This window comes from Octopus bimaculoides, chromosome 2 (genome assembly GCF_001194135.2).
Source record: "Octopus bimaculoides isolate UCB-OBI-ISO-001 chromosome 2, ASM119413v2, whole genome shotgun sequence".
Taxonomy (NCBI): Eukaryota; Metazoa; Mollusca; class Cephalopoda; order Octopoda; family Octopodidae; genus Octopus; species Octopus bimaculoides.
In genome coordinates, this window is record NC_068982.1 from 78818581 (window position 1) to 78830107 (window position 11527).

The 11527-nt window shown below is 31.4% G+C and overlaps 1 protein-coding gene across 2 annotated transcripts in view; it reads left to right on the forward strand.

Annotated features, from left to right (window-relative positions):
• Positions 1-11527, forward strand: part of LOC106876726 (casein kinase I) — a 192822-nt gene that overhangs the window by 173510 nt on the left and 7785 nt on the right. Inside the window, exons 7-8 of one of the 2 annotated variants that reach the window (XM_014925406.2) lie at positions 6046-6194; positions 10779-10814. In XM_014925406.2, coding sequence (XP_014780892.1) covers positions 6046-6194; positions 10779-10814 — 185 coding nt within the window. The remainder of the gene's footprint in view (positions 1-6045; positions 6195-10778; positions 10815-11527) is intronic. The other variant, XM_014925413.2, reaches the window with a different exon arrangement.

Genomic DNA, 11527 nt, shown 5'->3' on the forward strand with positions numbered 1-11527 from the left:
ACACACACACATGACTGACTTCTTTCAGTTTCTGTCTACCAAATCCACTCACAAGGATTTGGTTGGCCCAAGGCTACAGTAGAAGGCACTTGCCCAAGGTGTCAAGCAGTGGGACTCAACCCAGAACCTTGTGGCTGGAAGCATGCTTTGTACGACACGCCCTCTTTTTTTGATTTCATAAAGTCATTTTGAATGGATTACTTAACCCTTATGTTAAAATGTATTTCTAACTAAAAAGGCTCAGCTATGAGTTTGAATTAGATTTTAAAATAATGAGAATTTAGCCTGGTTTCATAAAACAATAGTAACTTTTTTGTTAAATGCTATATGAAGGAGTAGTGGTGGTCGAAACCCAACTTCACTAAACAAATGGGTTCATACATAAATGTTTATTTCAAATCTACTATAATTACAGATAAATTCAATGAAATGTAAATTCATTTAAATATCAAATGAAACCATTTATTAACCAATATTCAATAGGGATACACTACAGAATTATAGTGTGGAAGAAATGCATGTTATTGGATTTTCAGTGGAGCAGGGGGGAGGGGGCATATAAAACAGGCAGATTAACGCAAAATAAATTTATCCAAATGCCTGAAGAAAACTATAAAATGAAATATATTAAATTCATGCATATGTAGAAGCATGCACACACGCATAATAATGATGCACTAATACAAGAAGTTCATCATCATTTAATGTTCACATTCTCTGCTGGCATGGGTTGGATGGTTTGACAGAATCTGATGGGTTTTAGAACTGCTTTGTGCAGTTTTTGTGGCATCGATGCTTATGAGATCGCTATTTCACCTGCAAGAGTAATATCCCATTTGACGGTAGAGAGGATGGTAGCTTTATGCTATGGGATGAGGGGTTAAAGTGAGGTAGGGTTTTACAACAGGATGCCTTCATCTTTTTCCATGTTGGGGATATTTTTTTTTTATTCTATGTGTCTTTAACCCTTTAGCATTCAGATTGTTTTGTCAAATATAATGCTTATTTATTCACATTGTTTAGAATTAATCAGGCATTATCTTTGAGATTTTGACAAGGTGTTTGTATATATTTCAAATGATATTGTAGGGTATGTGTAAGAGGTCAGAAACAATAGAACATTTGGGCCAGGTATGGCTGGTTTAAATGCTAAAGTGTTATAAGTGTAGAGTGACAGGTTATAATGTAAACAGTAATTTGTCATTTTGCTCTAGTGCTAACAAGTGAAGCTGGGGGATGTTAGCAGTCACACATATTTGCATGTGCATATCATCATCATCATCACCATTTTGTGTTAGCTTTCCATACTGGTATGGATTGAATGATTCAACAGGATCCAATGGGTAGGCGAACCACATCATTTGCATGTGTAATTTAAGGCTTCCATGCTATCTGTCAGAATTATAAATGAACACACTTGCTCCAGGTACTGCATAGTGGAAGTGAATCTGAAACCATGTGGTTGCAAAAGAAACTGCTTAGTCATGACTGCCCTGCCTGTACCTGTATTTTATAAATATAAATTATGTAAAGATGATATTATTTTGCATGGAAATTTGTAAAACATTTCACTTTGGATAATGCAACTCTGTGGAATGCACATTGGAAGGTAATTTCAGGTGACCATTCCATTGGGTGTTTCGGTTTTTTCTTATGTTGGTCATTCTCAGCAGTCTTTTGTGCCATCAAGATGCTTTATGGCAATGGGCACCACTGAGAGGGATATTCCTCTGGCAGGTTTTTAAAGCTCCCTCCACAAAGTTTCGAAATTTTTTTTTTAGAATGATCTGCTCTCAGGTCAGTTGCTCAGAACTGCAGATAGTTCTTTACTTTTGAGTCTCTTACAGTCTGGTGTTCATAATTGTCACATTTACCCAGCTATCACCACCACTCAGTTCCCTCTCTACCAGCTTTGTGTGTGTGTGTGTGGTAGTAGTAGTAGCTCATTGTTAATCCATAAGTCTAGCTCATTGTCTCATTCATCAACCTTGATAGCTATCTGCATTGCCTCATTTAGCAGTCTTGTTCATTGTCTCATTCATCAGTCTCGCTTGTCTTGTTCATCAGTCTTGTTTGTTGTTTTGTTCATCTGTCTCGTTCATCAGTCTTGTTTATTGTCTCGTTCATCAGTCTCGCTTGTTTTCTTGTTCATCAGTCTCATTTGTCTCATTCATCACTCATGCTCATTGTCTCATTCACCAGTCTCACTTGTCTGGTTCATCAGCCTCACTTGTGTTCATCAGCCTCGCTCATTGTGTCGTTCATCAGTCTTACTTGTTGCGTTCATCTGTCTTGTTAGTTGTTGCATTCATCAGTCTCACTTGTTTTATTCATCAGTCTCGCTCATTATCTTGTTCATCAGTCTTGCTCAGCTCATTCAACAGTCTCTTCATCAGTCTTGTTTTTTTGTCTCATTCATCAGTCTTGTTCATTATCTCATTCATCCGGTCTACATCAACCTTTTATTGTGGTAGCCAAGGTTTATGTTGCCTGATTTCCATCCTGGCTAAGCACTATGTTTGACTGAAAGGATTAAAAAGAAATTTGTTTGATATTAAGTTATATAAGAAAGCAGAAATAAGTGAATCTTTGTTTCTGTTTTAATGTTTGTATGTTCTTAGTTTTGTTAATTCTTTTGATTAAATCTCCGATAGTTTTTATCTCTTAATTCCCTAACCTTTAATACCAACCTGCCAGAGATTGCCCTTGGTTCTTTGACACAAACTTCTTGATTTAAACTGATCTAAATTAAAAACTTCCATCAAAATTCCTTATGTTCTAAACACCAGCTTGATAATGACAGTGTTATTTTTAATTTTTCATTATTTTCAAAATTAATTGAAATAAAAGGCAGCATGCTTCAATAAAAATATGGTAACATGAGCATTAAAATTCTTCTCAGAATGAGGAACTGTGATTTTGACTATATTAGGAATGAAGGTTACCAAACCAAAATATGAATAATTTTTTAAATGTTATTTGGTCACCTCACAACACAAAACATATCTGTACTCCACAAATATCTAACTTTAAGATCAACACTTAACCAATAGAAAAACCAGAGTACTTTATGTAATTGAGTGCCAATAATATTACTATTTATCATTTCACCCACTTGGTTTGGTGTTTATTTCTTTGCCCATCACTATCTTGTGTTACTTCATGTAGGATGATTCAACCCTTTTGATACCAACTTATCACAGATCACCCTTGATAATCTAATGCAAGCTTACTATTTTAAAATGATCTTAATTATAACCTTCTATCAAAGTTCCAAGTTAATTTATTTTCCAGATTCTAGCGCAATAATGACAAAGTTATTTTACTAAATTCTTAATTATTTTCGCAATTAATTAAAACAATGTTAGTATAGTGTTTCACTAAAAATATAGTAACAAAATGGTTAACTACTTATATTTCAAATGTTTGTCAAATATCCCTCTGATGTTTTAGTGCTCGACTGTTTACTGTAACTAGGTTATTGCATTTAGTTAAACAATTAGTTCACGATGGTAAGATTGTTTGTTGTGCTTGTAATTGGGCTCTTATTGACTTCAGGAGAGCTACTTTAACTCTAGCATTGATTTCTCTTTGTAGCAGTATCATAAACCTATCAAGTGAATTCCTCAATTCACTGTTTGCAGGCTTGTACTTTAAACATAACTTTATTTACTACATTAACAACATAAGCAAGAAAATCATTGTTACCCAAAATTTCAATTTTATTTAGGTTTCCCTTAAAGTTTCAGTAAAAACATTAAGACAAAAAAAAAAAAAAGAGAACTAAAGATTAAAAACAAGCCTACTTGTTCAAATCTTGCAAAAATAGCAATGTTAAATGAAAAATATTCTGTATAATTTGTTTACATAATAAAATTTAATGGAACAAGTTTTTCTATGTGTTTCTATATATAATATGATGATAAATAAATATGAATATAAATCCAGCAAATACAGTATAAGTTGGTAGAAAAGGGAATTAAAGTATTAAAGAGAAGATTAAATTCATTTACCATAAAAATATTTGGAACATTAGTTAACATGGTGGTGGTTGTTTTGAATCAATTCAAATGGAAAATTATTACTGATGTTGTAATCTATTTTAAATGGTCCTTATGGCTCTGATCAAAACTGCAGATTTTTCAATTATATATAATAGCATTGATCTTTAGATGACGCTTATAATTTGGTTCTGCCATGTCTAGCATGTTTTACCAAATTGTTAGTAAGATGTAAACATGTTTTGAAATGTTCAATTAGAAAATTTAATTTCCAAACCATTGTGGCAAATTGGCAGGGTTATATGAGTGTTGGATAGAATGGTAGAGTACCTTATGGTATTTGTTCTAGTCCTCTGTGTTTGAGTTCCAATTCGACTAATATCAACTTAGGTTAAAAAAAAAAAAATACCAATCCAGTGCTCTGGATTGGTAGAACTGTTAGAGAATTGGGAAATATGTCTTGTTCTTTGTTTTGGCTTTTTGTATTCTGGCAGAAACACCTGCAATGACGCTGGTGCCAAGATGTATTGATTAAAATCAGCAGCCTTTCTCTTGGATAAACACTGGTGGCATGGATAGGAGAGACTTGTAGGTGACCAGTCTTCCTCAAAAAATTCAGCCAAGCTTGTACATGTATATGTAAGACACATAAACAGCTTGCCAAACCTAACATCAGAAATAGGGTATTTTTAGTTGAGTGTAATAATGAAGAGCTAGTAGTGCTTAGTTTGTTATTTCACTGGAGCACAAACCAATATAATTACTTTTCCTTTGTTCATATTTTACCAATGTGAATTTAGATTCCTCTTACTTGTTTATTATTTAGTAGGCCTCACTTTTCTCTTATACTTATGGTCATCCACAATTACATTCACATTCTTCAAAAGAACCATTAATGGTATTAGATCTCACTATCCTGTGAAAGCCATGGTCACTAATCTTTCCTCAGCACTTTGCAAATAATAATAATAATAAAAGTCAGTTCTTTAGAATTCTGTCAGCATTAATACTTGTTTACTAATTATTTTTGTTATGGCTGCATTCTCTTTCAGAGTTTCTAATTATTCCTTATACATTCTGGCATATTTGATTGTAAATATGCTGTTCACTGTCATGTTTGTCACAGGGGAACAAGTCATTAGTGCAAAGGATTCTGGGACACCAGCGTTTCAGTATATTGTGTCTTGTCAGCCAGAAGCAGCCTTGGATCAATGAATCTAACAAGCTGATGGGAGTTGTTTATAATTTCAGTAAACAACTTGTTTGCTGATCCATACTGATGTCTGCCAACCAATAATAACACAAGTCACTGTTTAGAATCTCGCTCTTCACTGTGCATATGAACAATTTATTTCTGCCTGTTTGTAGACATTGTAAAAACAGCTAACATTATTTTTGTTTTTGACCCCTTCATCTTTAGTCTTGAAATTTTCTGTTAAAGTTTATTGTATAAACAATCTATGTTAAACATTTGTAACAATATGTTCATTATATTTCTCACTGTTTCACTCCATTTTCTTGTGAATTGTGTGTAGTTCTTGATCTGTTCTTGTCAGTAGATATTTGCGAAATGAAATATTGATAGACCATTAGTTAACCTAAAATTATTGTTTGTAATTTATTATTTCATGACGTTAAAGATTATCTCTTGTTAGAATCCAAAATACGTTTAATCGTATTTAATTATTTTTCACCCTTATTTGCCTTAATGAGAAGTTCTCTGTCAACTAGTAAATTTTATCTCTGATAAAATAGTAGCCCTGCCACATTTTCCTTCCTATTTTAACCCTTTAATCAAATATCTCGATTGGTTTATTTTTTATCTTCTTTCTTTGTTTTTATTTTTATTTATTCTGTTTTTTTATTTTTCTCCAATAATCAATAAATTATTGAAATGAAATCTATCTGGTCATCAGTGTAATCTATCAAGCAATCAGTTGGTAGAATTTTTCTTAATTTTTCCTGCATTTAATTAACAATTCCTCTGTCAAATATTTGCATGATAAAAAATTTTTTCCCTTTTTTCTGTGTTTTTCTTTTACAGAAGAGCTAGCAACATACCTACGTTATGTACGCCGTCTAGACTTTTTCGAAACTCCAGATTATGAATACTTGCGGAAATTGTTCACAGATCTCATGAACAGAATGAACATTAAATGTGATTGGGAATTTGATTGGACTGGCCGACAGTTGGTAAGTTTTAAATACAGATATGCTGGTCAGCTAACATTCATTTGTATAATAGATTATATATAGGATGGAAAATACTTTGATTGTACATGATTGTTTTAGAATATTCATCTTGTTGCAATGACTCTCTAGTATCGTTACATTTCTATCTGAGCGAACAATATCTTGTTATGGTTACAGTGTATTTTTTAGAAATGTAAGTCTTATATCTCTCATGTGTTAGAAGTAGAGTTTGAATAGGTCAGTGAAAGATGGTCATTGAATGTGATGGGTTGTGTATTTTGTAAAATTTCTGGGATGCATTTAATTTGGGAGCAATCTATGGAATATGTTTGAAAATAGAGGCACAAGTTATATTAATGTTGATACATGGTTAGTTAATAAAAATGTAGTCAGCACAGAAATTTGTTGGGTAATTTTGGTTAGTTCTTACCTTTTTTTCTCACTGAAGTATTTAATCCAGTATTTAATAGTGAGTTAATTTCAGTACTTTGCAAAAGAATAGCTTGAAGCAAGGTTAGGATATTATATCAGGAATTGAAACAAGATCTTTCTTTTAGAAGGTAGTAGTAAGACAAGGTAATAAGAGCTAGAGTCTATCTACCCTTGCCTAAACATGAAATTATTTCTTCAGAATTAACTGGAGACAATTAATTAAATGAGATAACTAAAGAACATCTAAAGTGAATAGCTAATAATTCCATTTTGTTCATTTTGATATGAAGGAGGGTTTGGACTAAATGTATCAATCTGGGATTTCTGTGGCATATTGCCAACTTAGTGAAGAAACTATCAGCAGGAATTTGAGAAGAAGTAAACATTAAGTTTTTTGTGAATTTTGTTGACTCACCTTGTTAGCTATTTTTGAATGTGATCTATAACACAGAGCTGGTCAAAGGGTTGCTCAGTTGAACTTCTATGTAATAGATTCTGTCCTCATATTTAGCACAGAATAGATAGTCTTTACTAAGACAGTTAAAGAGCTATTGAGCAGTAGGATTGACTACTTTCAGTTAGACTGACTCAGAGAAGTCTATGTGTTGGTTTTTCATGATGTTAAGTATTGGTTTAGTATTCTATAAGTTATTTACTACAAATTGGTATTTTTCCTTTAAACATTTGCAAAAATAAGCAGAAACAAGAATAATAGTTCACCTGTGATAAAATAGCAAAATTAAGAAACTTGACATAAGTAGTCAAGGAATTTTTTAAAAAAAAACAGCAAAGCAAAATCTACACTTACAAAGGTAATATATTTGTGTCAATGTTGATTATTTTATCATTTAATATATATATATAAATATATATATATATATATATATATTTGTGAGGGTTTCTCCCCCTCTCTAATAGTTCTTACATTTTATATGGGTATTGGGGACACAAAAATGTATGCTAGAGAGGGGCATAGATTATGATCTGCACAGCTTTTGTTATTCTTTGTAACTCCTATTTAAATATTAACTCTTAGATTTTAAATGTAATGTAATCTATAAACTTGTTTACTACAATCACAACTACATCAACAATAATAATAAACTTTGGAATGTGAATAAGAAAAATAAACCAGACTGAACACATGCACAACCTACGTTCATAGTGGGGTAATGATGTAGTTGCTTGCATCAAGTTTGTATCCAGAGCTAAATTACTTTGATCTGATATTATGGGTATGTATATTAAAAATAGTGGTCGACGGAGGGGATGTTGAATTGTAGTAAAGGTTGTGGAAAATGTGCTAAAAAAAGGAAAGGAGAGATAGTAAAAAAGTTTGAGAAGCACTTCTCTAACCCTTTAACATTCACATTACTCTGTCAAATGTAATGCTTATTTGTTCACATTGTTTTGAATTATGCATTATCTTGTTTATGTGATTATTCATTTTAGAATGACATTGTAGGGTAGGTGTTTTGAACATAAAATGGGAAGAATATTTGGTCCTGATATGGCCAGTTTAAATGTTAAAGGAATATACAAGAATACACCAAGTCTCAAACATATATTACTTTACATATTTTTGGAGGCTTAAAAATATGGCAGTCTTTAACTACTCTGATAAGGGGAGAGGAATACTAGCTGTAATATGTTCAGTCTGTTGTTGGATTTAATTAGAAATCTGAAAATTAATATAGAATATTTTTGATTATATTTTACATCTCATACATTGACTAGATGTATTGCTTTAAAATATATGTATATATTTATGTTTATTATTTAGATTATTGATTTGAAATATATCTTTAATGTTGTTATACTTACTTATAAATTCATTAGCTTTGATAGAAGTAGTTTAAAAGAATTTGGAATGGTTTCAAGTATTTTGTCTGCTAGACTTGGCTTTAATAGTCCTTGTTTTGAAAGCTGTCATTTAATTGTAAAGATAGGATAAAACTGTTATTGATAAATAAAGGATATTTTTTATATTTCTTCTATTTCTCTCATTGTAAATACACTTGTTAATTCTAGTAAAAAAAAAAATTCACTGGCAGTAATTAGATGCTAGAATTTGCCATTTTACTGGTTAGACCTCCTATTGAAAACAACTAATTAAAGATTTTTCTAATTAAAACTTGTCATGTTATAGAATTGAATTGTGTATTTGTTTAGAGGCAATAAAGGGAATCACTAATAGCAATATGTCGTTGAAAAGATTTGCTAAAAGGTTTGGGTTTTTTTTGGATCTTGTCATTTCTGTTCCTGACTAGTTGGTTAAATATGAATGCAATATATATATATATATATAATATAAACTATGTTGACATGATATCAGTTATGTGTATGCATGGTGGTTTCTCTTTTTTTACTTTTTTCATTTACTTTATCCTTTTAATTTCAACTTTATTGTGCCAAATTGTCTTTGCATTACTTTTAACAATTTCTTCTCTTCGCATTATGGCACGTCATCATATTCACTTGTTATTGTTTTTCTAAGCTAGCATGGGTTATAAACAGCTTTCTCTACCATACTTCTCCATATTGCCTATTCCTTAGCTGTCTGTTAATTCTTTAAATTCACGATAACTATCCTACTTTGTTCCAAAGTTTTTTTTTTTTATCTTTAATTCTCTGTTCTTGTGGTTTTCTTTATCATTGTTCACTCTATGTTCATACAGCTGTTTTTTTTAAATATTATGACAGCCTATAATACTTAAAAATTCTCAAATGTATCTTCATCATTATATTCTCATCAATCTATCAACTCTTAACATTCTGAACTTGCAAACAATGGACTGAACTTTCATTTCTTTTTTTGATATTACTGATCCTCTGTTTTTGCTGTTACATCCAGTTGTAATGTAACATACTGATTATAAAGAGGAAAAATAATTTCTTAAACACTTGGATGGCTGCTAAACATCACAATTTTTCAAATATTCAAGTATTCATTGTCATAGCTTTCATCAAAAGACTGGAAGCATAATTCCCTAATTTGGCCTGTTAATGAGTTGTTGCATGAACAATAAACAATAAAATCACTGCATTTTATAGATTCTCTTGGCTGCTTCTATTATTAAAAAATTTGACTTCCATCCACTTTGCATTGTTTGTATATTAAGGAATCTTTTCAGATGCTGTAGATTTGTGGTTACCATTGAGCAAGATTGGACATTCTTGAAATTACAAATTCATATTTCTGTTTTAAACTTTCAAATGACATCTTGGGAGAAATTCATTGATAGACTATTCAGATTTCTTCTTCAAGAAAGAGGAATAAAACTTTGATGTACATAAAATTGCATTTACTTAGCGCGCGCGCACGCACACACGCACACACACACACACACACACACACACACACACACACACACCAACAACTTTCATTCAACCTTGATACACCAAAAACATACCCAGCTGTCAAGTGATTTTCATTTGAAAATATCTTATGAGAAGAATCTAGTTTCATTGTTGTTATGTCCCACTCCAACATAATGTTGTTTTTACACTAATTAATTATCATATTATAGTTGTTAATTGTTTTAATTAGTTGCTTCATCTTTATTCCACTTTATTCTTTTCAGTGCACCTCTTTGCTTTTAAGGTTGTTGGAAATGGTGTTAAGGGCTCAAAGTTCGTCTGTACAAATCTTGCATATACTTGTTATTCTTTTGTTTTTCTTTTATTCTCCACCCTCTCTGGATAACGATTTATTTTTAGGGAAAGATTAACTTGATGAAAAGATGTTTTAGTTACTCCCTCTTTGGGGGGTTATACTGTGTGTGTCTCTCTCTCTCGCTCACACACACACACACACACAATCATACATAAAATTTTACGTAGTCATGTACAATTTTATGAAGTTGATGTTATACAAGGTTGATATTAAGATAGTTTGAAAAGAATTTTAACCTTTATTTTCAATAACAGAAAATAAATGAAGAGATTTATTCAAGGGGAGATTACTCCAATTATTTTATGAAACCAATCTGTAGTAGTTTAAACCATACTATTTTTTTTTATTTATATTGTTTTTTTCCATATTTTAAAAATCTTATCTTTTTTTTTTAAATTCTAAAATAGCAATTGGATAATGTTGACAAACTAATAGCTTCAACGTTTATGTATTAACTAACTCCTCTCCGTTGCCAGGTAAACAGAACAAACGCCCGCCAAACAGATGTTAAGGTAATCTCTCTCTCTCTGTGCATTTATCTTTTAAAGCCAACCAGGTCTCTTCATTTAGAGTGACTCAGTAGATCAGCATCCTTCTTCACTTTCCTGTGCACATAGATACCAACAGAAGAATCACTACTTTCTCAGAATTGCAGCATCAACAATATTTCGTCTTGGTTATATTCTTCCACAGCACTTAGCAAAGGAGGGAAAGATTTCGCAAACTTAATAACATACCATATCTCTCTTTATTATTCTGCTGCTTATTACTATTACCTAGATGGAAATGTATCTAAAAAAAAAGAAATATAGAATTTCCTATTAAAGGCTGATGGCAAATCTAACATTTATTTTGGTATGGGTTATTAATGTATTAGATCTCCTTAAATGGTTTTGTTTTTCCATTCTTCTAATTGCTATGCTTCCTAATAATCATGACCTTTCTATTAATGAATCTATTTTCTTGAGACAAACATCAATGGGATTTTACTCCTTAGTGAAACACACATACACACAGACACCATTCTCTGTCCTACTCAGTTCTCTTTCATTTAGTTTGCTTGACTATCAGTTTTTGATTCATGATGTGATAGACTATATCCAATAATTGTGTATCATCGGAGTGTCTGTATGTGTGTTGCTGAGCAAGCCATTAATATGTATATATATACAATATATATATATATACATATATATATATATATATATATATATATATATATATA